At 39.1% G+C, this 27708-nt stretch overlaps 1 protein-coding gene across 1 annotated transcript in view; it reads left to right on the top strand.

Moving 5' to 3' along the window:
- LOC120943817 (zinc finger protein GLIS3-like) overlaps positions 1 to 27708 on the top strand; it is a 158202-nt gene that overhangs the window by 74488 nt on the left and 56006 nt on the right. The window contains exon 4 of the mRNA XM_040357368.1: positions 20039 to 20213. Coding sequence (XP_040213302.1) covers positions 20039 to 20213 — 175 coding nt within the window. The remainder of the gene's footprint in view (positions 1 to 20038; positions 20214 to 27708) is intronic.

The following is a 27708-nucleotide window of genomic DNA, read 5'->3' as shown; positions in this document are numbered from 1 at the left end:
CTCAGCTGCAAATTCAGTAAATTTTTTCGCCATAACACATATTGCAAACATACTAAAGTCAAAATGTCATTTGGAAAAAAACATGCAAGTTTTATAGTACATGATTGCACGAGAGAACAATCCTATTAGACAAGAACAATGCATTTGCTAAAAGACCCATATCTAAAGATAGCAAAAAAAAACAATTTTAAATATCCTGATAGCAGCAAACAAAGAATATTTCCAGGGGAAAAAAATGATTACAAAAGATGGTCAGAACTTTTATTTGCAGTTCCTATTGGCTGTGAGTTTCTTTTATAAACATGATATCGTGATGATGATGATTTATTGTATTAAGAGGTGAAATGTATTTATTTTTTATTGCATTTTAGTGTAAATATGAGATGTGAGGTCTTTTTGACAGCAGATCTCAAATTTAAGAGGTCCTATAATTCTTTTTTTGCTATTACAAGGGATGCTTACATTTTTAGTGTAACATAAAAAATAAGAGTCAAATTATTAAGAAAACATTTTTTAACACGCCCTTTCCCGCCGAGCTTGTGTACAGAAGCGAACACATACGTGTGTAGTGCCTGCATATTAAAGCGGTGTTCAAACCACACATGTAAGGTTTCGCCGCGGTCGGTAGAGTGAGAGCATACATTCTAGCCATAGACCTCCTCTGTTACTCAAAACATGCAACCTGTAGAATTGTTTTAAATGTCGCCTATGGAGATTTTTAGGGATAAAAGTTTGTCGACATTCCAGGAGTTGCCGCAATTCTGAATTGTAACATGTTGGGTATCAATTTACTCGGCGTAACATCATCTTTCACAATATAAAAAAAAGTGGGCTAACTTTACTGTTGTCTTATTTTGCTTGTAAGACCACTGTGCAAATATGGTGTGACAAAGTATCGCAACAACTGCCATTTTATTCTCTAGAGTGTTAGGAAAAAATATAATGTTTGGGGGTTCTAGGTAATTTTCGAGCAAAAAAAAAATGATTTTAATTTGTAAACAACAAGTTTAAAAAATAGGCTTGGTCTTAAAGGGGTTAAAGGAACATGAGCATCCTGGACACCCAGCGCGTAGCACAGTGGCAGCAAAGGTGTCCAGTGTGTCCCCAGACTATATTTACACCAGTAACAAACAAATGGCCCCTGCCCCTACCTATAACTGGCCTTCACAGCAAGGAGCACATGGAAGGGCAAACTCATAAAAGACAAAAACAGAACATTCCATAGCTCAACTCACCAACCAGTGATGGAACGCCTGGCCTGTTAGGCTGCCCTGAACAAAGTATGTTTACACCCAATGTACATAAGGGGAATTCAAGCTCAAATCCAGGTATATCTAAAACAACACGAGTGAATGCAGCACATGAATTTGACAAGTTATCAGTCTGCTTTCGTTCTTTGCACAGAAACATTAAAATTGAGAGGGGCAGCCCTAATGCCCTGTACACACGATCGGACCTTTGTCCAACCAAATTCACATTGGAATTCCAACGGAATTCCATCGGAGGAAAATAGAACATGTTCTCTATGTAAACTCTGATGGAATTCATCAGAATTTCCGATGGAATTACTCCAATGGGGCATACACATGGTCGGAAATTCCGATCGTGTGTACAGGGCATAAGAGACAATCAGGTGTGTTGGAGTACATGTTCTGACAGGGAACATGCTGACAAAAGATGGACGAGAGAGAAGACCCCATCAGTCTTCTGCTTTTCCTTCCCTTTCCAGTCACAGGGAACAGAGGTGACCAGGCTGCATTGTATAACAGCAGTAATCAAAAGTAATGTATCCAGCCTGGCTTTGATTTCTAGTAGAGCTATGTCAGAACTGACTTGGCAGAAGTACAAATCATTTAGCGGGTAAAAAAAGCTCCCATGGATATATTCAGCTGTGTATTTAGCTGTCTGCCTAGAGTTTAGCTTTTAATAAAATGCTACTTATAATATTGATTCAGTTACACTTGCTTATAATATGATGCAAAGATAAACGCTGTGCAGTAAGCCATGGAAACTAATTGGATGTAAGATTGCATTAGGTTGATTACACTTGACTAGTATAAACCCAGAATGAATGATTTTATGTAGTGTTTTTATTGATATCTCTTTATCTAATTTTAATATACTGTAGGTATTTAGGTTTACTTTTCTTGAATTTTAACCCCACTTTCGTGGGGGGAAAAAATAGCAAATAAAGAAAAAATAATATAGCACATATAACTCCCCAGAAACATAATTTCTTGCTTGTGTGATTGGCTCACCAATTTTCCCAGAAGTCTGTCTAAGATACAAGTCAGATTTCAGGCATCCCCTGCAACAAAAATTTCATTTTTGGTGAGATACTTTCATTAGGAACACATATAACGGGATACAGTTAATTATGAAACCACTCCCATTAGATCCACTGGGTACAGAGGCACAGACAAACACACATGAATTACTTCAGAATAACAAAAGGTAGGAATCTGCAACAAAGGTTGTTATAATTCCTTGCAATGTACATAGATCCCCCAGAGGGGAATGTTTTTATTTCTTAACAAAAGAGTTACGCTTTAACTACTATTGTAACTAGTATCTTCTTTTATTCTAAACTACGTTTAGACTTCTTGCACACTGTGCTCTTCCTCCTGTGCTTACAGGAGAAAAGCAGCTTAAAAAATGCAGTAAAAGCCTAGTTTGCGTGCTTTAAGCACATTCATGTGTCCGGCATTAATGCATTCTATTGGCCAAAATATTATAGCCATTAGAATGCATTAATGCGCAAACATGCCTAAACGCACCTAGCTTTTTATGCACATTTGCGCTTTATTTTTTTTCTACATCTAAACGCTCCTGCCTCTAAATGCCTAGTGTGCATGTAACAAGGAGGGGCGTTTAGAGACAGGAAAAAAAAGTCTGATGTTTTTTAGCTGCAGTATGCATGAGGTATTAAAAGCAAAAAGTAAGCTTTGGAGGTTGTGATCATGAAGTAACATATAACTGCTTATGAATTAACAGTTTGGATAATCCACAATCAATGCAGCATTTTAACAACAAGAAAGTCATAGTTGGCTAATTATGACTGCACAACATATAGACACAATCTTATTTTGAAAGCTGCTCTTAAACACATCATTTAGAAACTGGAGACATATTTCCGCATGTAAAAAACCCATGAATGCCTAGCTTGTTTACTATTTATAGCTAAAAATAGCTGTGAAATGACATAATTTATTAAAGCCAAAGATAGCTGGAAATATGTTCACGCCATGGGTTTAACAAGATGATGTAAATTGGTCATTTTAGCATTCCCTGCAGAGTTTCTGATGTTATTTGCAGCGTTTGGTGGTGCTAATTTTTACAGGCCTCAAGCCTACAAGGATGGGTGTCATTAGTGATCTTACATTTAGGGAGGGCAGAGCATTTTTGCTAGGGATAAAGTTATTCTATTTCTGCATGCTAAAATCAATATGTTTGCCACCACCAAAGGGTAGTTTGTACACTTTACATATTAAGACATTTTTATAGTCTTTCACACAGTAGCTTTAAATACAATTCACAATTTATTAAATAAAGAATTGCTTTTGGCTTTAGGACAAATGCTAACATGCATTGATTTGGCAGTAGGTTTAACTACTTAAAGTGGAACTATGGTAATAATCCAAAGCAAACACTTTCTTTTAACTGAAAAAGAAACTACAGATCACCAAACTTCCTTTGGTTTACTTTTCACATTATGTGTGTCATCAACATCTGTCACCAACGACATAAAGGGAGTATATGGAAATTTTCAGGTGTATCATCTCTCAAAGAATGAGCATACAAAAATGTGTTAAAATACAAGTTTATTATCACAAAGCAATCAAACATCAGGTTGGTCATATTAAAAGGAAATATAGTTAAAACATACATAATATCCAGTATATGAACAGAACCCCATGAGTATGAACCCAGCCATAGCATAACATAGATCTCATAACTCCAGCTTGGACATGACCATAATAAGGGCTATCCGGATTCAACAGAAACAAATATGTTATATATTTACATGAGAAAAGCATGGGTGACCACTAGGTAGTTCCTATCCTGAACACGAATCTTCCGCGTTCAGTAGAGGGAGGTTGAGGGAGGTTGAACCTCACCTAACCACAGCAGCTCATAAACTCTGCTAACAACCTATGTGTACATGGGCAAAAAAATACCAAGAGCTCCTAAACTCAAATTTAGAAGCTGCTAGTGTACATGAAGCCTTTGTTTCTAATAGGAGTTTCTGTCATATTTCAGGTCCTCGATAAAAAATACACTCTGTCAGTAGATTTTCTATTTTTGCTGCTAAAAAATGTAAAAGTTTTTGAAGGTTGGCAACCCTGTCAGCAAAAAGCTGAAGGGGAGCCGAACGGCCACACAAAGCAATTAACCCCTCAATCATCGGATATCTTTACTGTACTATGTAACCTGTAACCTGCTACCTACAGTGCCCAAAAACCACACCCAACCTTTGCTACAGCACGCTGCGAGTGCCTCACTTTTTTCTCACTTTCATTAGGTCCAATGTATGATCTTGCACTTAGGCACACTGGTTTCATTAAATTACCCGGCCTTGTCCATTAGCATTATCGCTATGGGTGCAGAGATGAGAGATGTGAAAGATCTCCCACTGAGTGACTCTGATATAAGATGGAGAATTTATGAAAACATAAAAAAAATGTAATACATTTTAAAAAGTTTGTTTATTTAAAAGTGTGTGTGTGTGAGTATATATATATATATATATATATATATATATATATATATATATATATATATATACACACACACACACACTTTTAGATAAACACATTTTTAAAATGTATTACATTTATTGTTATATATACATACACATGCATATGTGTTTGAGATTCGGGGTGAACGCCCTAATGCATTAGGCTGCGCACACTTATGAATTTGGTATAAGCCTTTTTGCAAACCAGAGATTATCTAGGATGTGGAAAAAGCGGCAGAAGGAGCTACTCAGTTGTGCTGCGTTGCTCACGTGCTAACAAAGGATATAATAGTAGGAGGATAGAGAAGAGTGATAGAGAGATGAACTCATCAGTCTCTAGCTTTTTTTTTTACTGTCAAGACACAGGCTTGGGAAAGGACAAGATCATTAGGTTTTACGTAACTGTTAAAAAAAAAATTCTGATCTGTTATCTGTGGCAGATGTGTGAATTTCAGACATGTATGGACAGAAATACAAATCCTTTGGTGGTAAAACAGCCTCTCTGTGTATTTCATCTGTCCATGTAACCATTTGCCCAGAGTTCAGTTAAATATCCCTTTAAAGTCCTGGAGTTTTTGAAGTAACCAAAAGCTTATAGTCTACCTAAATTGTTCATTTAAATGATAATGCAGTTTGACTGAATGTTCTAGTCTACACAGATGATGTCATTCGTTGACCTTTAATTGTTTATCTGCATCATAAGGTTGCTGTACTTCCCTCCTCTCTACCCTTTTAAAATAAAAAAGGATTTCCTATATGTTCATCTGCCATGTCTAATCAATTGTTGCAGTTGACAGTCATTGGCAATATCTTTGTTAAGGCACCTCTGAGCCATTTGAACCATTCTGACCTTTTAATAACACGGAGATGTCCAAACGATGAACTCCCATTCCTCCTTACTGGTGACATATTGTAAAAAGGCTCACAGCGGGTCTGCAATCATTGTCCTATCTACTTGCTAATGCAAACAATTTCATCCTGCTCCTTACGTACCATTAGCATCTTGGTAACTATGATGACAAAAATCTGTTGCTGATTTATAAGAAAACATCTTTGCAAACTTTAATGAACTTCAATATGTTTTTGCTCTTTACCTCAACTAAAAATACCTTAAAAGGTTGTGCACATATTTCATCAATTCTGTTTATAACTAGTATAACTTTATAAAGGTTGGTATTTACATTGCATGGGCATTTTCAATAAGGTGAAGCTTCCAATCATGTGCCAGCAAAATTACAGGGGAAATTCCTTGCAATGGGAAACTTCCCCTGTAAGGTGAACAGCTTATTTACCTTTGGTAAGTCAACCCCTATAATTCAGAGTATAAAATGACCCTTACCAGGGTAGTTTTGATAAACCTTGCAGCAGAGAACTTGAAATACATGACTATGTTGTGTTCTCAGCTCTCAGGCCTCGTACACGCGACCGAGAAACTCGACGGGCGAAACACATCGTTTTCCTGGTCGAGTTCCTTGTTAGGCTGTCGAGGAACTCGACAAGCCAATTTTCTCGATTCCCGTCAAGGAAATAGAGAACATGCTCTCTTGTTGGCTCGTCGAGTTTCTCGACAGTTTCCTCGATGAAAATGTACACACAACTCGGTCGTGTGTACGAGGCCTCAGACTGTCTGTCAGACAGATTGATCATAATTATTGTCAGGTAATGAACACATACTAATGCTGCTAAACATAGTCTGGCAATTTAACCCTTTCACTGCCAGTAATTTTTGGAATTTTTATGTCACATGATATTAGTGCAACTGTTTATCAAACCCATATTTCCAGTAAAAAATATCTTAAAGTTCATTTTAATGCACACAAACACAATATATTACCCACCTTTTTGGCAAAATATAAATGATGAGGTTTATTGAATAAATAGATTTCAGACATGTCAAACCTTGAAATTGTGTGTAAAATGGTCTGTGAAATGGGGACAAAATATGGTATCCAAAATTATTTGTGGCCAATTCTTAAAAAAACTTTACAGGTCATCACTTTAGAGTTAATCCTGAATGAGGGCCCTAAAGTTATAGCTCCCACTCCTGCATATGTGATGATACCTAATATGTGTGGCCAAATTTTGTTTTCCTATGTAGGTACAACTGATGTATGTGTTTATGTTTGTATGTGTGTTTTTTAAGGGGTCTTAACAATTTTTAGGTAATTTTATTTAACTAGTTTTTAAATACCTTTCTTTTTTACACTCACGGTAGCAAGCCCCCTATGCGATACCATAGTGCAGGTAACAGGTTCCCCTTAGGAAGACATCAGGGGTCTATTAAACCCCTAATATCACTCCTGCACTCCATCGTGTTTTATTAGATTATTCCCTGGCCACTGTGTCCAGGGAATGACAACACTGAAACCTGAAATAATGACAATCTTTTATTTTCTGTCTTCATTCACTGCATGGATCGTCCTCCATTTGCTCTGCCCAGAAGATGATTGGACAGCTGTAACTACTTCCATTAGAAAACCTGCTGGGCAAGTTTAAACAAGGCCTTTACAGTGTTGCGCTGCCAGCAGCATAGGTCCTATATCACTGGCAGAGATAGGGTTAAAGCGAACCAGATCATGCACACTTCAATACATATTATGAACAATAAGTTGTCCAAACAGAGAACGCACGGAGCAGGCAACTTTCTGTGCCCAAAATGCTTCAGAGCAGCTGCTCAGCATGGGACCCGGAAGCTAGTGGAGATCACTGGAGTAGTGGTTTCTACTTCAGCAATTTTCCAGGGGCATATGCTATGTATGGTCATTGCATAGTTACATTGGTCCAAGCTGGATTAATATACTTGTGTATAAAATATCCAGACCTGGTTAATTTTCAAAGTTCACAACACAGGCACTGTTTTTTTTTTAACAGATCTTGCAGTTTGCCTTACCTCTAATGTAGACACACAGTAGGGTTTTCTAAGATGTTAAAATCCGACTGAAACCAGACTCTAGAATCCTTGTTATGATCTTTGAGAAGGAATAACTTCTCATTAACAGCAACTAGAGAGGTCAGTTTTGGCTTGTTTTAAAAAAGTTTACAAACAGTTTTATTGAGAAAATTATACAGGACAAATACATAAATGCAATTGCTAGATATACAAAGGATGCAACCATACAAAGAGATTAAGAAAGGATATAACAGAGATAAATGTGCAGTTAACCACATAAAGTGTTGGAGAAACAAACAGCAGACAAAGTTTTCATAAAACAATAAAGAGCAATGCGTAAACATTTGGAAACAGTGACCCTACAAAAGGTGGCAGTTGGTAAATCAAGGATTTCACTGAGTTTAAAACTTAGGAAGGGAGTCATGAATTAAGGTGGCAAAAAAACTAAATTAAGTTATTTAGGTTATTTATATGATGATTGTAAAGTAATGTACAAAGAAGATCTCCAGTTTCACATTTTACTAGTTGGGATGTTTTCTTTCATGATGCCTATATAATTTACAAGTGTTACAAGAGACTTTTAACACATAAATGACATCATATTCAATTAGTTTAATCTGCAATAGGAAGATAAGTTCTCTAACAGGATGTATAAAAAGGATCATATACTATACATAAATAAATTGGGATAATGAGGACACTCAGACAATGATGGCAATGGGCCACCACCAGTTCACTCAGCTCTTCTCGGTGGGCATTGCTTTCTCTGTTTCTCCTTCTGGGGCCAATCCAAACAACCACAGTTATGGCAGGAAAATGGAACATCATGTGTGATCTCAATGTAATCTCAATTACATTATTATGAATATTCATTAAAACATATTAATAAAGCACGATCAGTACATAAACAGTTGCAAAAACTTACCTGATATCATCTCAGGGATCTTGTGGCCGTTTCCATCATAGCTGTGGGCATTATGAAGCCCAGTTCATGTTTCTTCCTGGATTTTCTGAGAGAGGTGCATGCTGGGATTTTTAGGCACAGTAATGACCAGAGACTCCTGGGAAATGAGTGTCATCATTTCCCAGGGGGCAATGGGGTCTTAGGACAGGAAGTTCTACCACCTTGGACTAGGAAGTAGGCAGATTACGAAATCTGCCTAGTAACAGCCATATAGAAGTTACATTAAAGGCAAGCTGTTCATAAAAAGTTTGTTTTTAGGGTGGTACTCCGCTTTAATTTGTAGCTAAAACTTTTTTCTTTTGGATAGAATGAAGAATGGGTAAAACCCCGGTCAGGAGAAATCCCCACTGGAAGATTTACTTTTATTCTTGTTGATAATGGTCCTCGGGACAAGTGAAAGGTGGAAATCTTTCCAATGAGGATATACTTAGCTAGTGATATTTTTAAGGGAACTTATCCTAAGGGGTCTTTCAGGCGGGTGTCCCGGGGGCAGAAAAACAGGCGGCTGAGCCACGGTATTACAGCCCCTGGCCACCCACCACCATACTGACAATACAGCCAAACAAGGCTGTACACAGGCAGAGTCTGACAGGGGGCAAACACCCACTGAGCACAATGGGACCGTGCCGCACCCATATGAAACACATATAATTGTAGTGTGGCAGTGCAGCATTACATTTTAAATCAAGAGGTGAGGAGGCAATTAAACATCTCCTTGCTGCCTTTAAAATGCCTCTGAAAAGTTGCCTGAATGCAGGTAGCTCTTCAGAGAGTAACACAGGACACCAGGTGTGAAAGAGCCCTAAGGTAGACATGAAAGCTGCCACTGCTGACTTATCATTCTACAAATTCTAGTTACCTTGCTATCCTGCTGGCCTCTGCGGTTTCAGTACTTTAGTAAAATCCATAAGTATGCAGATTAGGAATTTTGACTTTACACCATGTTTCCTGATCTGTGTGCTTGTTCTGCATTAGTGACTCAAAACACTACAGCATTATACCCAGGAAACAAGTATTTTCAGAAGTGCTGTAGGTTTGCAGTGGCAGCATATGTGTATCTTCCAGAAAAGGTTTACTTTACCCTTTGTGTGCATTCGTGATTTTGTAGCTTATATTTATTTTCCTGAAGCTCTCTTAAACTTCATTATCAAAAACGTCTTGATAAGATGTCTTTGTTCTGTCCAAAGTTTTACATGAGAATCTTTATATTTTCACAAATCAGCGCAACATGTCATAGAAGCATAAAAGGTAGGAACTGCTGATACGAAAGTGCTCATATCAATAGGTGGCCGGAAGTAACTGCTGGGATGAGAGCAATCATCTCACATTTCACCCTGCTTTGTACTAAGTTTAGGGACTTTTCAATGTGGTAGCACTTACAGTGAGAATGGTAAATATGTTTGATCTATGGCAGAATACTTCACTATACTATCTAAATTTTTTTTGAAATTGGAAACATCTGTTGCAAAGTAATTTGTACTTTCTCATTTTAAAAGTAGAAGACAATGAAGAAGCAATTAGAGCAGCCAATTAACCTGTGGTATGGGAGCTTAACTAGTTCTGAGTACAGCACTTGTAATCTACTAAATGCTTATCCCCAATGCTTCATAACACTGCTACAGAATCCTTTTTAATGACTGCAGTGGGAATAATACAATTAGGGAAGGACCTAATCTGCAGAGTTTTATTGTGGAAGTTAGTAGGTACAGTCAAATAATACGTCCAGGGTATTACTTTGTATATACCAATGTTGCGTGATAAAGTTTGGTATGTTTAAAGGCCTGTAAACCTCAACTACAAGTTACTGAATATAAAAAAAGCTATTAATACTAGTCACAAATATGTACATAGAAGTAACTTTACTATACTTCACACTATTTACTAAATAAAATAAACAAGAGCAGGGATAAATCATGAAAGTATAATTGGATGACAGACCCACATGCATGTGTATACATTTCCTTGCATGCATAATCTTGATATATGAACCTATGTGCTGATTTTATACTGATGTTCAAATTATATGGTGTGGTCCTATTTTGCTGTGCTTAGTAAATACCCAAATTATATTTATTTTTTTGCTTTCTGTTCCTATAAGATGCACCACAAAATGTGCATGCCAAACAATAAAAAAAAAAAAAGCTGAAATAAATTTAAATATAATAATAACAACCCTGACTTCCGACCAGGGTTTGAATCCCCCACAGTTTATGATGCTGCCTGTATTCACAAACAGATTGGCAAAGATGGAATAAAATGTTTTAGGTGCTTCAAGATGAGTTGAATACCCCAAACAAAGACATTTTGCCTAAGCACTTGATAACACAAAGTATCAAATTGCTGGACAGTGGACCTATTTAACACCATTTGAACAGAAATGCTCTGCTCACATACAGTAACTCACACCCACCAATAATAAGTGCCTGGATATAACCATGATTAGTTTCATGGATTTTGCCAAATGGGCACCTTTTTCATATCTGGTGGACTATAGCTGAAAACTTTATATAGCTGAAAACCTTCAGAACCTAAAGCGGAACTAAACTGCATCTGAGCACCACAGACTAAAAAATTAAATTTTTATATTCAAAGAAAACTCACCCATCCATGCCTGTCTCTATGGTTTATTTTGCTTAGAAATTACTTTAAAAAAACAACCCCTACTATTTCTGGATGTGGCCATCTTGAGTAAGAGCAGATGATTCACATAGAATGTCATTCCTGAAACCCATCTGCCCTTAGCTCAGGCATGCAGACAGGAGGGTGTGCTTAACTGAGTAAACCCCCTCCTCCCCTCCTCCCCTTCTGAAGACTCCTTAGATGTATAACATTATTTGCCTAGGCCTGGAAACCAGAAAGTAATGGAAGGAGTGTAAAACTTGCGGTCTTCTCCTGGTCCCTTCCGTGATAGGCGGAACTGTATCCGCTGACAAACGCCTATCGCGAACGTTCTCTCATACTTGGGTTTCCAAGCAGACACTGTGTTCAGTGTTTTCCGCCAATCACGGACGCCTTTTCATCCTCGGACAAGAGGACGTCTGTGATTGGTGGAACACTGAACACCGTGTCTGCTGCAAAACTGAGTCCGAGGATGAGAGAATATCCGTGATAGGCGAAACTGTGTCTGCTGAGAAACGCCTATTACGGAAGGGACCAGGAGGAGACCGCAACTTTTAAACAATGAATGGACGCCCGCAGCCTGCCAATTTCAGGTACACTGACAATGGGCACAGTGGCAATGGGCACAGTGAGGATGGGCACAGTGGCAATGGGCACAGTGAGCATGGGCACAGTGAGGATGGGCACAGTGAGGTTGGCACAGTGAGGTTGCAATGGGCACAGTGAGGTTGGCACAGTGAGGTTGCAATGGGCACAGTGAGGCATGCAAATGGGCATTGTTGACCCTCTTTTCCGCTTACAGTAGCTGCTGCATTCTCACCCTAGGCTTATACTCGAGCCAATACGTTTTCCCAGTTTTTTGTGGTAAAATTAGGTACCTCGACTTATACTCGGGTTGGCTTATACTCGAGTATATACGGTACTTTCGTATATATTTACTAATGCTAGCAGCATAAAGAATAACAATATTTAATGTTGATTGAGAGAGTGTTCCACTTTAATAACTTTTAGTTAAAACTGATAATGCGTGTCCTTACGACAGAAAAAGTATTGGTAAAACCTGGAAAAGTAGGAGTCTTCATATAGCCGAAACTAGACCCAAAGGCACTCAACTAATGCTGTACCAGAAAATTTAAGCTAAACATTTTGATTGCTTGGAGCCAAGGTCAATACGTTTCCTTCCACCTGGTTTTAATACCGACCTTCTTTGTCTTTAAAGTAATACTAACGTTTTGTTATACTTACCTACTCTTTTCAGTGGTTTTGCACAGAGCAGCCCCGATCCTCCTCTTCTCGGGTGCCATGCCAGTGCTCCTGGCCCCTCTCTCCTGCCGGGTGCCTCCACAGCAAACAGCTTGCTGTGGGGGCACCCAAGCAGGCGTGCTTCCGAGCTGCAGCTCTGTGTGTCCATTCACACATGGAGCCCCCTCCATCTCCTGATTGGCTCACTGGCTGTGATTGACAGCAGCAGGAGCCAGTGAGTAGTGAGTCAGTGAGCCAGTGAGTAAAAGGGAGGGTTCCTTTACAACCACTTTAAGAAAATTGATACCCACGGTCTTGTCTCTCCTGTCCCATCCTTCTCTATTTTCCTTCTTCACCCCTTCCTTTTAACCACCCTGTATTTAATGTGTTCTTCACACGCCACATATTAAGTAATAGGTCTCTCTTAACATATTATCTTTTATTGTTGTGTACTATCTGTAAACTGAAATGTGTAATATCCTTAATGACAAAGTGCATTGCTTCTATTCCCCCTAGCCCAGGGGTCTCAAAGTACCGGCCCACGGGCCATTTGCGGCCGGCGGACCAGTTATAAATGGCCCGCAGGCAGGGCGGGGGGTGCCGCGGAAGTGGGGGGAGTAGATTTTTTTCACATGCAGAGTAGCGCAGGAAGCGTCTGTAATAAGTTCACTTGTCTGTCATGTCACGCTGCGGCTGCTCCCTGCCCCCCCTCTCTTCTCGTCCATCCCTATTTGCTTGTGATATCACCTGGGATGGACGAGAAGAGAGGGGGGCTGCCAGGGGGGGGCAGGGAGCAGCCGCAGCGTGACATGACAGACAAGTGAACTTATGACAGACGCTTCCTGCTTTACTCTGCATGTGAAGAAAACCACAAGTAAACGCTGACCTGTGCCCCATGTACCCTGATTGTGCCCTCATGTGCCCCATGTACCCTGATTGTGCCCCATGTACCCTGATTGTGCCCCATGTGCCCCATGTACCCTGATTGTGCCCCATGTTTCCTGATTGTGCCCCATGTACCCTGATTGTGCCCCATGTACCCTGAGTGTGCCCTGATGTGCCCCATGTACCCTGATGTGCCCCATGTACCCTGAGTGTGCCCTCATGTGCCCCATGTACCCTGATGTGCTCCATGTACCCTGATGTGCCCCATGTACCCTGATGTGCCATGTGCCCTGTCCTGATGTGTCGTGCCCTGATGTGCTATGTGCCTTGTCCTGATGTGCCTTGCCATGCCCCGTACCCTGATGTGGCCTGTTGTGCTGTGCTCTGATATGCTGGGCTCTGTACCCTGATGTGCGCTGTACCCTGATGTGCTGGGCTCTGTACCCTGATGTGCTGGGCTCTGTACCCTGATGTGCTCTGTGCCCTGTACCCTGATGTGCGCTGTACCCTGATGTGCCCTATGTACCCTGATGTGCCCCATGTACCCCGATGTGCCCCATGTACCCCGATGTGCTGGGCTCTGTACCCTGATGTGCCATGTGCCCTTTCCTGATGTGTCGTGCCCTGATGTGCCATGTGCCTTGTCCCGATGTGCCTTGCCATGCCCCGTACCCTGATATGCTGGGCTCTGTACACTGATGTGCGCTGTGCCCTGTACCCTGATGTGCGCTGTGCCCTGTACCCTGATGTGCGCTCTACCCTGATGTGCGCTGTGCCCTGTACCCTGATGTGCCCCCTGTACCCTGATGTGCCCCATGTACCCTGATGTGCCCCATGTACCCTGATGTGCCCCATGTACCCTGATGTGCTGGGCTCTGTACTCTGATGTGCCTTGTGCCCTGTCCTGATGTGTCGTGCCCTGATGTGCCATGTGCCTTGTCCCGATGTGCCTTGCCATGCCCCATTCCCTGATGTGGCCTGTTGTGCTGTGCTCTGATATGCTGGGCTCTGTACCCTGATGTGCGCTGTGCCCTGTACCCTGATGTGCTGGGCTCTGTACCCTGATGTGCGCTGTGTTCTGTACCCTGATGTGCGCTTTGCCCTGTACCCTGATGTGCGCTTTGCCCTGTACCCTGATGTGCGCTGTGCCCTGTACCCTGATGTGCGCTGTACCCTGATGTGCAATGTGCCCTGTACCCTGATGTGCGCTGTGCCCTGTACCATGATGTGCGATGTGCCCTGTACCCTGATGTGCGCTGTGCCCTGTACCCTGATGTGCTGTGCCCTGATGGTGAGTGGTCATCGTGAAGTGTAGTGGTCATCGTTCAGTGTAGTGGTCAGTGTGCAGTGTAGTGGTCATCGTGTAGTGTTCAGTGTGTAGTGGTCAATGTGTAGTGGTCAGTGTGTAGTGGTCAGTGTACAGTGTAGTGGTCGGTGTGCAGTGTAGTGGTCGGTGTGCAGTGTAGTGGTCAGGGTTAATAATGCATCCACTGACACCATTGCTGGTGGTAATAATGCGTCCGCTGACACCAGTGCTGGGGGGTTAATAATGCGTTCACCGACACCAGTACTGTTGTTTTTGAAGTTTGAAAGTTTGCATGCGGCCCCCCATGGGATATGAAAACTCGTTTTTGTGGCCCTCAGGTAATTTGAGTTTGAGACCCCTGCCCTAGCCCAATGTGTTCTTTCAAATTTATATTTCCCTGATTGAAAACATTAACCATATATAATATATCATACAGAACTATCATATATTATTAATGTTACAAGCTCACTAAGCAATGAAACACACGCGCCAACCTATCATGTGTGTAAAAAAAAAAAATATATATATATATATATATATATATATATATATGCTATGATGATGTGTGAAAAACCAGCGTATGTACAAGCATTTATTATCAGAACCTATATTCTAAACCCCTTATCATGGAGCCTTATACACTGTCTAGTGTTTCCTGAGCATGTGTATAGCGACCAGTGCACTTGCAGTACATTTCCCCGTCAGAAAAAAATCCACGGTTTTGATGTCGGAATGTCCGATCGTGTGTACGCGACATTAGAGGAAAGGTTTTGCTAGCATATGACATCAATTCACAATCACATGCATGAGTGCATATTCGTTAGTAGACCGATCAAATTTTTTTTTTCAATGTGTTGTTTAGCATGTTTTTCATGATTTTTTGCAGATTTACAAAAGACAACTTGTAATTGGCATAGCTAAGAGGAAAGCTAAGAGGAAATCTACTGTGTTTTTTCTAACACTTTTCTCTTTTACATCTATATCTCTCATTTATTTAGCTGTAATAATCGTTACTCATTTTTCTGAAGCTATTGTATTTTTTGCAGATTTCAATTTATGTTTTATTGCCCTTTTGCATTGTGTAGCTTGTGTATGGAGACTATCTTTCTTACCTTACAACTCCATTATTCTCCAAATTTTAAGAGAGAAGCATCTTCTCAACATTTAGCATGTTATTCAGCTGAGATCATAAAACAAAAGGTGGAAAGAAGTCACAACTGAAATTCCCCAGCATAATTTTACATATTATTAGGTTATGTTCTTTCTGCATTCTAAAAAATAGACACTTAACGTTTACTGAATTACTCCTGAAACACTTATATGGAAGGTTACCAATCGGTTCTGCTGACTCTTCAGGCAACATGTGGGCGAGATGTGCAATGACTCGTTATGCCCATAACTAATACAGAAAAGACTAGTGATGCGTGCTTTGGTTTGAAAACTAGGTATATCGTGATTTTTTTTATTCGTTTTTCTGAATATATCTTTGTAGATTTTTTTCTAATTTAAGGAGATTCATACAATTCATTAATCATAATTGCCTAGGTTCCTAAACGTTTCGCTATTCATCAAATCAGACAGACCTACATACTATAGAAATATCTTGAGATTTAAAAAATCTTAATTCAGCAATGCTTTTAATTTGTTAAATCCATGTTGTCATTGAGTGGCTATTATACTTGTATAGGCTGAAAGCTAGGGTAGAAATTACATTAATTTATTACATTATTGTGAATTTGAAACAAAACCCTGTATATCTTTTCAGAATATACTAGCAGCTAACCTCTTTGTACACTAATTTTATTAAACAATTCCCATGTATGAAACCCTTTTTCTAGTTTGGAATAGTTAGGGTATAATGTTGGCTTATTTTTGTTACTGAGATGTTCCTGTCTTACACAGGGTTGTCTATTTTCTTCTGGTTTTATATGATATTCATATCATGCATAAACACAAAGAGCGCAGGGCTCAGGAGTGACCAACACACAGAGTACAGTGCTCAGGAGTGCATATTGCACAGAGTGCAGGGCTCTGGATTACATAATACATAAAGTGAATAGTTTAGGAGTGCAGAGGTCAGGAGTAGGTAAAGCACAGGACAGTGTACAACTAAAAATCCCCCTCATCACCAGCCCAAATTACCTCCAGTAAAGAGCCCCCCCATATATCCCCCCCAGTACAAATCCCCCTCTTACAGTATACCTTCCCTTACCTCTCCGAAGTTCATTCAGCAGACACCAGATTAGTACACATTGTGAAAATTGATTATTTGATGTTACATGTATAAAATAACATACTGGCGTACATGAATATCAGTGAAATCTATAAATATAAATGTTTGGCTGGGAATTCCTGGAAACAGAACAATTTGTTATTTAAGGATGTACTACTACCTATTACACACAAATAAACTGGGGAATTTCAAGTGTTATTTTCAAAATTACTGTCTTAATTCCATTGGAGCCTCATCACTTCATTGCCAAAAAATTACATTTGAGCCACATCTATAAGGATGAGTAAGCTGGAAAGCCAGATGTTAAAGCATACTTCCCTAGAGAAAAAAAATAAAGAAAACCAGTCTCAGTTCTTTAAACTGCAATTTCTATTACTCCATGGAAAAATAAGTTGCTGTTAATATACTTAGATGTCTAGATGATTAACACTCCTAGGACTTCTACTAAAATGTAAATTGAGACATCAAGCACACATTCCATTTGTACCAAATTCTACTTTTACAGCAAACACTATGGAAACACTCAATGTGATTTACTAAAACTGGAGAGTACAAAATCTGGTGCAGCTCTACATGGTAATCAGCTTCCATAGTTGTTCAATTAAGCTTTGCCAAAAAAACATGGAAGTTGATTTTTGAGTTTTAGTAAATCAACCCCACTGCAGCAATATTTAAATTCTTGAAAAAGGTGTTTTGATAAATAAAGCCCATTGCACCACTTGTTATATTTTTTATAATTTTTTTTTACATTAATTTGTAAGACACTGTAAACAATGAAGCCTATCTTCTTATCAGGAATAGGGATGAACAAATGGTTAGCTTGATGTTCACCAAAGCCCATGGGAAGTCCTTAAATGCTTAACATAGCACCCAAACCTCAAACATGCATGAGCAGTTGGCCACTGCCATAGGAGACATGTACCAGTGCAATAAAAAAAAAAAAATTCTCAGTGAAGAACCATTTAAGGAGGCTTTTAAGCATTTCAAATACACACTTCCTTTAAATAACATGGAAATCCCTTAAATTAGAACTAAAAGCAAAACATTTCATTTTGGATAGAGTAAGGAATACTGTAATTATAACCCCTGACAGTTTTTATTTTTTCTCTTTTGCGACATGGAAACATAGAAAAGTGATGGCAGAAAAACACCAAGTGGTCTATCGAGTCTGCCCCATTTTTATATATATATATATATATATATATATATATATATATATATATATATATATATATATACATAAGTCTTTTGCTTGAGTATAGGCCTATCCCAAGCATGTCTGAATCCACTTAAATAATACTATTTTTTATTTTTTTTTACTTTTAAATAACTGCCATGCTTTGTATTAGAAACATGATTTAAGTGGAATTTTAAATAAAAAAAACGATTTATGTTTTACATTATAATCATTCATAATGATAAATAAACCTGCTCATAGTGGAAATGTAACAATTGCTCTGGTCCATAAAGGGCATACAGATATGAGAGCTAAAGTGGTTAACTGAAAGCTACTAACTGGTATAAAATAAATGCACCCAAAGGCACGTGCACATACCTACAGCATATTTCCGTATATTCTAATTTGCTTGGGTTCCGTAATTGGGTTAAACTTCACTATTAGACCCCTTTCACAGGGCAAGTCCACTCGGATCTGCCGTTTTTCAGGTGGTTCCGAGCAGACCATCCATTGACTCCTATGGGGAGACGGATGTCAGCGGAAATGTGTCCGCTAACACCCGTCTATCATCCGATCCGCTAAAATCAGATTTATGGCGAAACGTGGCGGATCAGATCGGATGTGATCTGATGAAAACGGACATGCTGTCTGTTTTCATCCAATATCTTCATAGGATTTAGCAGCCCTCTGACAGGCCACTCCCTGCTCAGTGAGCAGAGACAGACCTGTCACCTGCCGGCTCAGCGGAGATTAACGAAGCAATCTCCTGCTGAGCTGGCCGACTCCAATGAGTGGATCCGCCTTGTGTGGAAGAGGCCTTATAGTGATGGGACAGTAGCAATCTCAATTGGCAGGGCTTAACAGCAAGCTGCAAAAGTAACATGAAGCGTCAAAGGTTTACAGATCAAACCAGCCCAGCTTTTAGGCAGAGCAGAGGTTACTGAAAACTGTTGGTTGATGGGGAGAAGTACCCCCATTTTAGTACAAACATAGTTATACATCAGGCCTAGCACAAGGTAGGATCATATACTAAAGCAAACCATGCTACTAGTTTGGACCCATATGGGCTTATTTACTAAAGGAAAATACTGTAGGCTGTTTATTTTCCATCGGATATTTTTTCTTAGCTTAGTAAGTGTGGGGAAAATTCACTTTGCAAAAAAATACTCAATCATGTGCAGGGAAAAAAAAAATGTTGCTTGTTAATAATTGCACCTCATTTAGTAAGCTAAGGAACAATTCCCTTGTGAACTGAAGAGCCTATTTGCCTTTGGTAAATCCACAGTCTGATAATAAAATATTATTTTCTGACATCATTAAATAAGTAGCTAAAAAAACATGCAGTAGCAATAATTAGCAATTACTATAAGTATACAAACACACATATGTAATATGTAAACATAGTATACAGTATTCATTTATGTTAAATAGTCCTGCTTAAAAGACTGAGCTGTGATGCTCAAGTTCAGTGAAAAATTTTTTTTTTCAAGAAAGGTAAATATTTTGGTCCTTCTATTACTCTGTATTTATTGACTCAAGCAAGAGTGTTAAAATCACTTTTTTGCTATTTTTTACTGCTAGCTATTTGGAGCTTTCTACGTAGTAAAAGTTGATTGCTGATTGATTACTGTGAATGACTGCACTTTTCACATTCAAATGTCCCTTATGAAACGTGTCTATACATTTAAGCAAATGCAGTGTTAGTCAAAACACAGATGGTAGATATAGAAATATATAATACTGTAGTGTCACCAAAAGATCAGCTACAGATTGTAAGTAGTCAGTGAGCCTTTTTTCCTTCTGTGGCAGATATCACATAAAGTAAATAAGCTGGATCATAGACTACTTCTTCAGATTTGCTGTAAGAACGCTTTTCCTTTCAGTATTATTTTCCCTCATTCTGACTGCTTAAATGTTGTTTACCTTTCTAATACCAAGCAAAACCATAAGCTATTTTGTATGTAATTTATTTTCTCTTTTGTAGCTACCCTGTTCTCCAGTTCTCATTCAAGTAGAAGTGGAACTGCTGGTGGGAATGTTCCTCAGTCTCAGCCTCTTGGTTCCAGCCATCCTTCTCCAGGGAGTAACTTGCAGTCCAGTCCTCATAACCCCTCATCCCAGCTACCTCCTCTCACACCTATGGAAACAGGCTCTGACAGGTATGGGTGCTTGAATCATAACTTCATGTATATTCAGAATGTTGACTGTTTAAAAGAACTCTAATAAACATATACCTTGTGAGCTGCTATGTAACACATGAACGCTAAGTTTATTTTAAATGTGCAATGAGCTGCTTTCACCGTGACATACTCTCATTGAAATGTGTCACAATATTAGATATAACAAATTGGTCTAGCACTTAAATAATTATAATCAAACCTGCATGATCATCATGAAAAATCAATAATGTATCTCATATATCAAACATAAATAAGTTTCTCCAAAAAAAAAAAAAAAAGCTTGTGCTAAGGTTATTTTTTCTTGTGCTTAAAAGTGTTCTACACACTGTGCCCTCACCTGGACCCCAATGACAATACATTTTATGCATGGTCATAAAAGGCTTTTGTCCCCTTCAATTTACATAACACATCCTTCCTGTCCCTTTGATGGTGTTATAGGATGGTAGACCCTTTTCCCAAACAACCTCTTCCTTCTTTGGATTATTCAGGTAATTTCCCTCTTTAAAGCACTCTGCAGCTTTCTCCTCCGCTCAGCAAACATACAAGGAAACCAACTCTACATAGTGCTTTATCTTTAAAACCATGTTTTCATTCCCTTCATCCTCCATAATAACACTCACATTAAAAACCAGTAAGACATGCCTCAAATATTCAGAATATACAGTATAATTAATGTGATCTTTTATTACACAATCTAAATCTACAATGTATTTTACCAGTCCTTCTGTACTTCCAAGCGTGGATCCACAATAAAATGACACAGATAGGTACCTATATAGGAGATAGTGAGGTGTTATCCAATCAGATTACCCTGATGAAGTCACGTGAGCCAGGTGACGAAACACATACAGGTTGAACTTGCTAAATGACATCACAACGCTCAGAAGTAGCAAAGGGCTAGAGAATTGTATTGTGTAATAAAGGAGCACCGTTATTATTTATTTATTTATTATTTATTTATATATGAGAGACATTATTGATTTTTCATGATGATCATGTAGGCTTGATTATATTTATTTTAGTGCTACACCTATTTGTTATATATAAAAATAACTCTACCCAGAATATTTTTCTCTGGTAGTGGTGGAGGGTATCAGCTTGGATTTCCTTATTCTGGATGGAACAGAACTGGGTTCAATCCAACTATTTTCTGTTATTGTCCCCACTACGTGGCTCAGTAAAGACTACAGACCTGACTATGTAGTTATATCCTCATATGACAAATTGTAAATTTGACTTGGTGACACAGAATGCAGACATAGTTAATTATTTGTTCTCCAATGAATTCTCCAAAAAGACATAAAGAGGACATAGACTCACAATAGTAGCAACTTAATTAAAAAGGATGGACTTTCTACTGTGGTCTCAGGAATCAACAAAACAGAAGACTGAATGCAGTCACGCTACATTTAAAATAAATGCAAGGTTCTGTGATTGAAGGAGGTGCGGATCAGTGTTATGATCTCCTCTCCTGCAATCACATATTGCTCTGCATTCATTGTAAAGAATGTTTTGTGAATGGTGGGAATGACGAGTAAGCGAACCTCAGTACTCCCAATAGGACTGTAAGTTAGGTGTTCTTGCTTTAAAGCAGGTTTAGACAACGTTTTGGCAAATTTATACACATTTACATTCATTTAGGCACGTTTATACTCTAAATGCAGCTAAACCTCAGTTTTTGTTGTCCTGTAGTTCTTCATACTGGTACAGTAGGATTCCAGTGAAAGGCTTTGGCATATCAAACCTGATGTGTTATCATGTTATCAAGCATTTTTTGACCTCTTCTCTCATGTGGTCCAATCATCCGTTGAGTCACCCATCTATACTTTTTGGTGTAGGTCACATTTTTCTGCTATTTAATCTTCCTAGAAATGTATAAAATTTCCCCTCCGCTGAAGTGCTGCATTATCACAAATAAATTGCATACACAGACTTTATATCAATCGTATTCATGCTGATGGTTGATTTTACATTCAGCACAGGCATTTACATTTACTTTATTTAGATTTGAAGTAAGCCTAATCTGTCTATTAAAGCCACTCTTTTGTCTCTTCTAAGATTTTACTGCCAAATGTACTTGGGAAGCATGATCAGACTTCCCATGAACTATTATAGTTGTAAACCTTGAGGCATTAATACATTTTTCTTAAGTCATTTCTGCATGGTAATACATTTAAAATAGCAGTTTTATTGAAATATAAAATAATAAATGTCATTTAGAGCAACAAATCATGTTTCAACAATAGTATTTCTTAACATTAATGCTTGGCTATAAAAGAAAAAAAACAATATGTCAAAGTGAAATATATCATTAGGATATAAAAAGCTAAGTTGATGAATCTTGTAAAAAAGATGTGAGATTGTGCATGCAAATACCCATTTCCTTTATGGGCTGAAACGGCACAAAGAGAGCTGGCTGCTAGATCATATAGCTAAAAGCTTAGCTATGTCCACTGAATCACGCATATGCTTTTTTAGTGTTTTATGCCGCGTACACACTATCGGACATTCCGACAACAAAACCGTGATTTTTTTTTCCGACGGAATGTTGGTTCAAACTTGTCTTGCATACACACGGTCACACAAATGTTGTCGTAAATTCTGAGAGCTAGCTTTCAAACATTTGTTGTCGGAAATTCCGACAACAAATGTCCAATGGAGCCTACACACGGTCGGAATATCCAACCAAAATCTCACATCAAACAATTGTTGTCTGAAATTCCAACCGTATGTACGGGGCATAAGGCTGTAGTTTCAGCCAGCGTTAGGTGTTGAAGTACTGAATAAAGGAGATTTATATGTGCAGTTTACCTAATGGTAAAAACAAAAATCTTATACTCAGTAAGGTGTTGAATTTACAAGAAAGCAGAACGTTTTGTTTTTCAAAACATTGAATAATAGCAGCACTGCCATTAAAGCAATAAAATAGACGCAGTTTTAATATTTTGCTGTATATTGACACATGATACAGATAACATATTACCCATCACCCTATACCTTATAAAAGTACCTTCTTGCATCTTGAGTTTACAGCATGCCCTACTTCACCCTTTCCATAGGCCTACACGCATATCACTCTAACCCCATCAGTAGAAGCGGATGCCTAGGGGACAACAGTTAAATGCAAAGAGCTAGAAAGATGCACAGTGTGCAGCCTATGCAGGGCAGCCCAAGCGCTCAGGCTGCATCGCAGATTGACTAGATGTGTTCTGCTCTCTCATGCATGATCATGTGCAATGACAGCATACACAGTGCATTGCTAGTGGACTGGTGATGGCTGAAATTGATTTCAAGTGATCTTCATGTTGTGCTGTGAATGAGGGGAGATCACAGTGGGCCACATCCCCTTGGTGATTCAGTGCACTGCATGGTGGATATGCCACTTGATCAACAACCTGCCAGTTTCATATATCTTAGTGGGACTCTGTTGGTGAGATAACTGACCTTGAGGTATTGAGTCTCCATACCTGCTGCAGACATTATGAGGTGGCCACACTCTCCTTGCTGTATGCCTTTTATATATATTATGGGGACACAAAATAAAAGGCTAGAACATTGCAATGGTGTGCATCAACACCCAAAGCTCCATGGTGGACAAAAAGAGAGCTGGGAATTATGGCAGGGAGATCTCACTGTTGGAATACCTGAGCCATATTAGATTCTAGTAGCTGACTGACTCTGCATGTAAGGCTCAATCAGTATTTAAATTATAACTAGTAAGTAAGACATATCTTATCATTGATTCTATAAAGATATTGAAGCATAAGCCATGACATTCATGAAAATCACAGAGGTTCAGCATCTGGCCAAAGAGAGCTGTTTGCTTTATAGTTTTGAATTACTGTTTAACCTCCCTGGCGGTATGATTATTTCAGAAAAAAGGTGCTGAAAGCAGTACCATTATTTGCAAGGAAATTTGGCGTTTTATACTGTAGGCCTGTAATTTTTAGGAATAACTCACTTAAATCTGACCAAACAAGAGTCTAGTAGGCATCCCGGGTATGACATTTTTTTTAAAAACAAAATTATAAATTAGAATATAATAAATAATTATAAATAAATAACAAGTAATAATATCATTATAATAAAAATTATTCAATAATGTAATCAACTCAAAATCACTGAAATTTGCTCAGTTGCAAAATTGTCGCTGTCATTACTTTTATTTTTTTATGACGAATTTCCCCACAAATCGCTATCGCACAATTCTGCAAGTGATTATAATTTATTATCGCTGTTTTCTAGCTGCTCTAAAACCATTTTTGACATAAAGGGACACTTTTGGTTGCTATGGACAATCTACAGTTTGCAGGCAGAAAGAACAGTTTTTAATATATAAAAGAACATGTAGGGCACTGGGCAGACCACTAGGGACAAGGGGGGGGGGTGTATTTTTTACATACAGTACTGTAATCTATAAGATTACAGTATACTGTATGTAATGTGTTTGTTTACGTTTTTTAATTTGGCGTCGTAACGTCGCAGGGAACGGAGATCGGCGGCACAGGAGGACACTGTGTGAATCGAGCGAGGTCCCGCTCGCTCACACAGCGCGGTGGCATCGCTGGATCCAGGGACAAGGTAAGTAACTTTGTCTGCTGCTGCAGCGAGGCAAGCCCGAGTCTGACTCGGGGTTACCGCTTTTGGTATGAAAATCTCACCCCGAGTCAGACTCGGGAATACCGCTAGGAGGGTTAAGAGCTAAAATTTACTGTTGATTTAAACACTTGCTATTGAATAATCTTATATTTTGTTATCAATTACCACTTCCACAGCGTATTGGTAGGAAACAAGGAGTTATTTTGCTCAATAACAGGAAATTAAAATTCCCCATGTAGCTTAACATCATAAAAAAAATATCAATAAATGATGTATTATATGCTGTTCATACTCACTCAGTCACTATGAGATTCGTTTTCTGTATTTTGTAAAAAAAACCTGGTTGATCTTGCTGCTCTCTATCTCCACCTTCTGTTCATGTCCCCAATTCAGCTAGGGATTTTGCAGCCTTGGTGGCAACTTTGCACATGCTCAGTTTTTGGTGAGTTTCTGCTGTGCATGTCTTCCATATCACATCTGAGCAGCCAATGCAACTAAAGAGTCACACATGTGGGTGTATACACAGTGGAAAATGACAGACCACTCTCTCCCTCCTCCTCCATACCCCTAAACAGCTAAACACAACTGGGATGGGATATTACATGTAGATTTATAGAAGCTTTGTTATTGCCAAAAAATAATAGATTTAATTTCACATACATATTTGTATGACAATTTAAAACAGTTTATTGTTATTAATTATTTATTGTTACTCTGTTATCCAAAGGCTGTTTTTATTTTTATTTTGAATGTGACCAGCAGCTGAGGACTAGAAGCTCCTCCTGCTTATGTTTCCCTGCAGACAGGCTGGGAAAGATGTGGGTCATGTTACAGCTGTATATCACACAGGAAAAGGGTACTTAGATGTTTTTTTTTTTTAATTAAAATAATTACAATGCCATCATCCACATACAGAAATAGGTAGAAGGGACCATGTAAATTACTGTTTATTAATACTTTAAGCCTCATGTCGAAAGAATTTCCCAACTTTAATATAGTTTATGTGACATATGATAACTTGGTGTGCTGCTTAGGCTCTGTGTGCGGTGTATGTGATAATTTTGCAGCCGCTGCTGGGAATGCCGGCAAGGGATGAAGTTCATCCTAGCTCCTGCTGTAGCTCAAAGGGCAAGGGAGGAGGTATTTCTTAAAGCCGCACATCCGTCATTTCTTGTGGTAGTATCAGTGTGTCAGGGTGGCAACCTCAGCCTGGGATTCAAGAGGTCACGCCCCCAGCACATTTCGCTCCACCCCCAGAGCTTAGTCATGGGGAATATAGTCTACTTTCCTGTGCCCCAAATTTTGCAGACTTTAAAAGTATAACGCCTGCAATATTGGACGGTTTAGGAAAATGTACTTTCAGTAGTTCTTCAATGTCCTTGTTTCCTGTTCTAATAGGGCAAGATACTACTGTGCATAGGCTATGAGGTTGATTCAGTGTTGTCACATGAAAAGATATAATAACATATTCATAAAAATGTGAGGGGTGTACTTGTGAGATACTGTGTGTATATATATATATATATATATATATATATATATATATATATATATATATACCTGCAGAGCTTTTTTTCTCAGAAAATAGGTGCAGAAACTCAACCACGACTCGTTCAGATTTCACAAACAGTAGAAGGGTCTTAAAGGGGCATTAAATACCAGAATTGCATTACATACAGAGTGCAGAGTTCAGGGGGTTACAAAGCTGTCACATGTAAACACAGAAACCAGACTTCTGTGTTTACAAGTGATTGTGGTGAGCAGGCACCAAAGGGTCTGAGCCAGAGGAGGTGGAACTGAGTGCCCCCAAGTTCCCCCTGAAAAAAAGCCCTGTATACCTGGATCAGGCCTAGAATAGTATGAGGGCATTGTAAGCCTTGTCTTGAGTAACATAGCTAACTAAAGGCAACACATTAACCTTGAGGCTAGGTTCTCACTGCTGCAATTTTGATCAGAATTTCAGTGCAATTATGTAGTGCAACACGGAGCAACTTGTTTGCAACTTTGAAGAGGCTTACATATTCTTTGGGGCCAAAATTGTGCTGGAATCACACCAAAGTAGTACATGAACCTTTTCCAAAATCACACTGTGCTGAGTTTCATTGATGTGAATGGGCACTAATGCAAACAATGATTCTGTGTGACTCAAGTCAGATCTGAAATTGCCCTAGTGTGAATGGAGCCTGACTAATAATTTTTATTGATATATATTTACTTCTTTGTGATAACAAAGACCAGTGGAACAGGAACAGTACAGAAAAATGTACCCAAAATCTGAGGCCCCAGTGATTTACAACAGGAACAATAGATAAAATGCATGCAGCCTAAACTATGTGCTGACAGTATGCATTTTTGATAATTATATACCTTTCAAGCTAATAGTAAAAAAACAATTATGTGTCAAAAGTGATACTTAACCACTAGGGGTCCGTGCTATAGCCGAATGACGGCCACAATGCGGACCCCAATTGCCGGGAGGGCGTCAATAGACGTCCTTCCCTTCGCGTGCTCGACACGCGCCCCTGCAGGGTGCGCCCGCTGTGATCACCCGAGTCACTGAGACTCGGGTGATCATAGATCCGAGTAAGGGGCCGGCCCCTTACCACGTGATCAGCTGTCAGCCAATGACAGCTGATCACGTGATGTAAACAAAAGCTCGGTAATCATTTTTTTTTCTCCTTACGGTGACAGCATAAGGGGAAAAAAAGCAGATCACCGGTTTATGTGTAAGGGACATCGGTCCCGAAGAGGAAGAGGCAATTCTGCCTCATCTGTCCAAACAGAACCCCCTACCAGTGCCACCTGCCAGTGCCCACCAGTGCCACCTATCAATGCCCACAAGTGCCACCTATCAGTGCCCACAATTGCCACATAT

This window comes from Rana temporaria, chromosome 1, assembly GCF_905171775.1.
Source record: "Rana temporaria chromosome 1, aRanTem1.1, whole genome shotgun sequence".
Taxonomy (NCBI): domain Eukaryota; kingdom Metazoa; phylum Chordata; class Amphibia; order Anura; family Ranidae; genus Rana; species Rana temporaria.
This window is presented reverse-complemented; position numbering and strand designations above follow the sequence as displayed.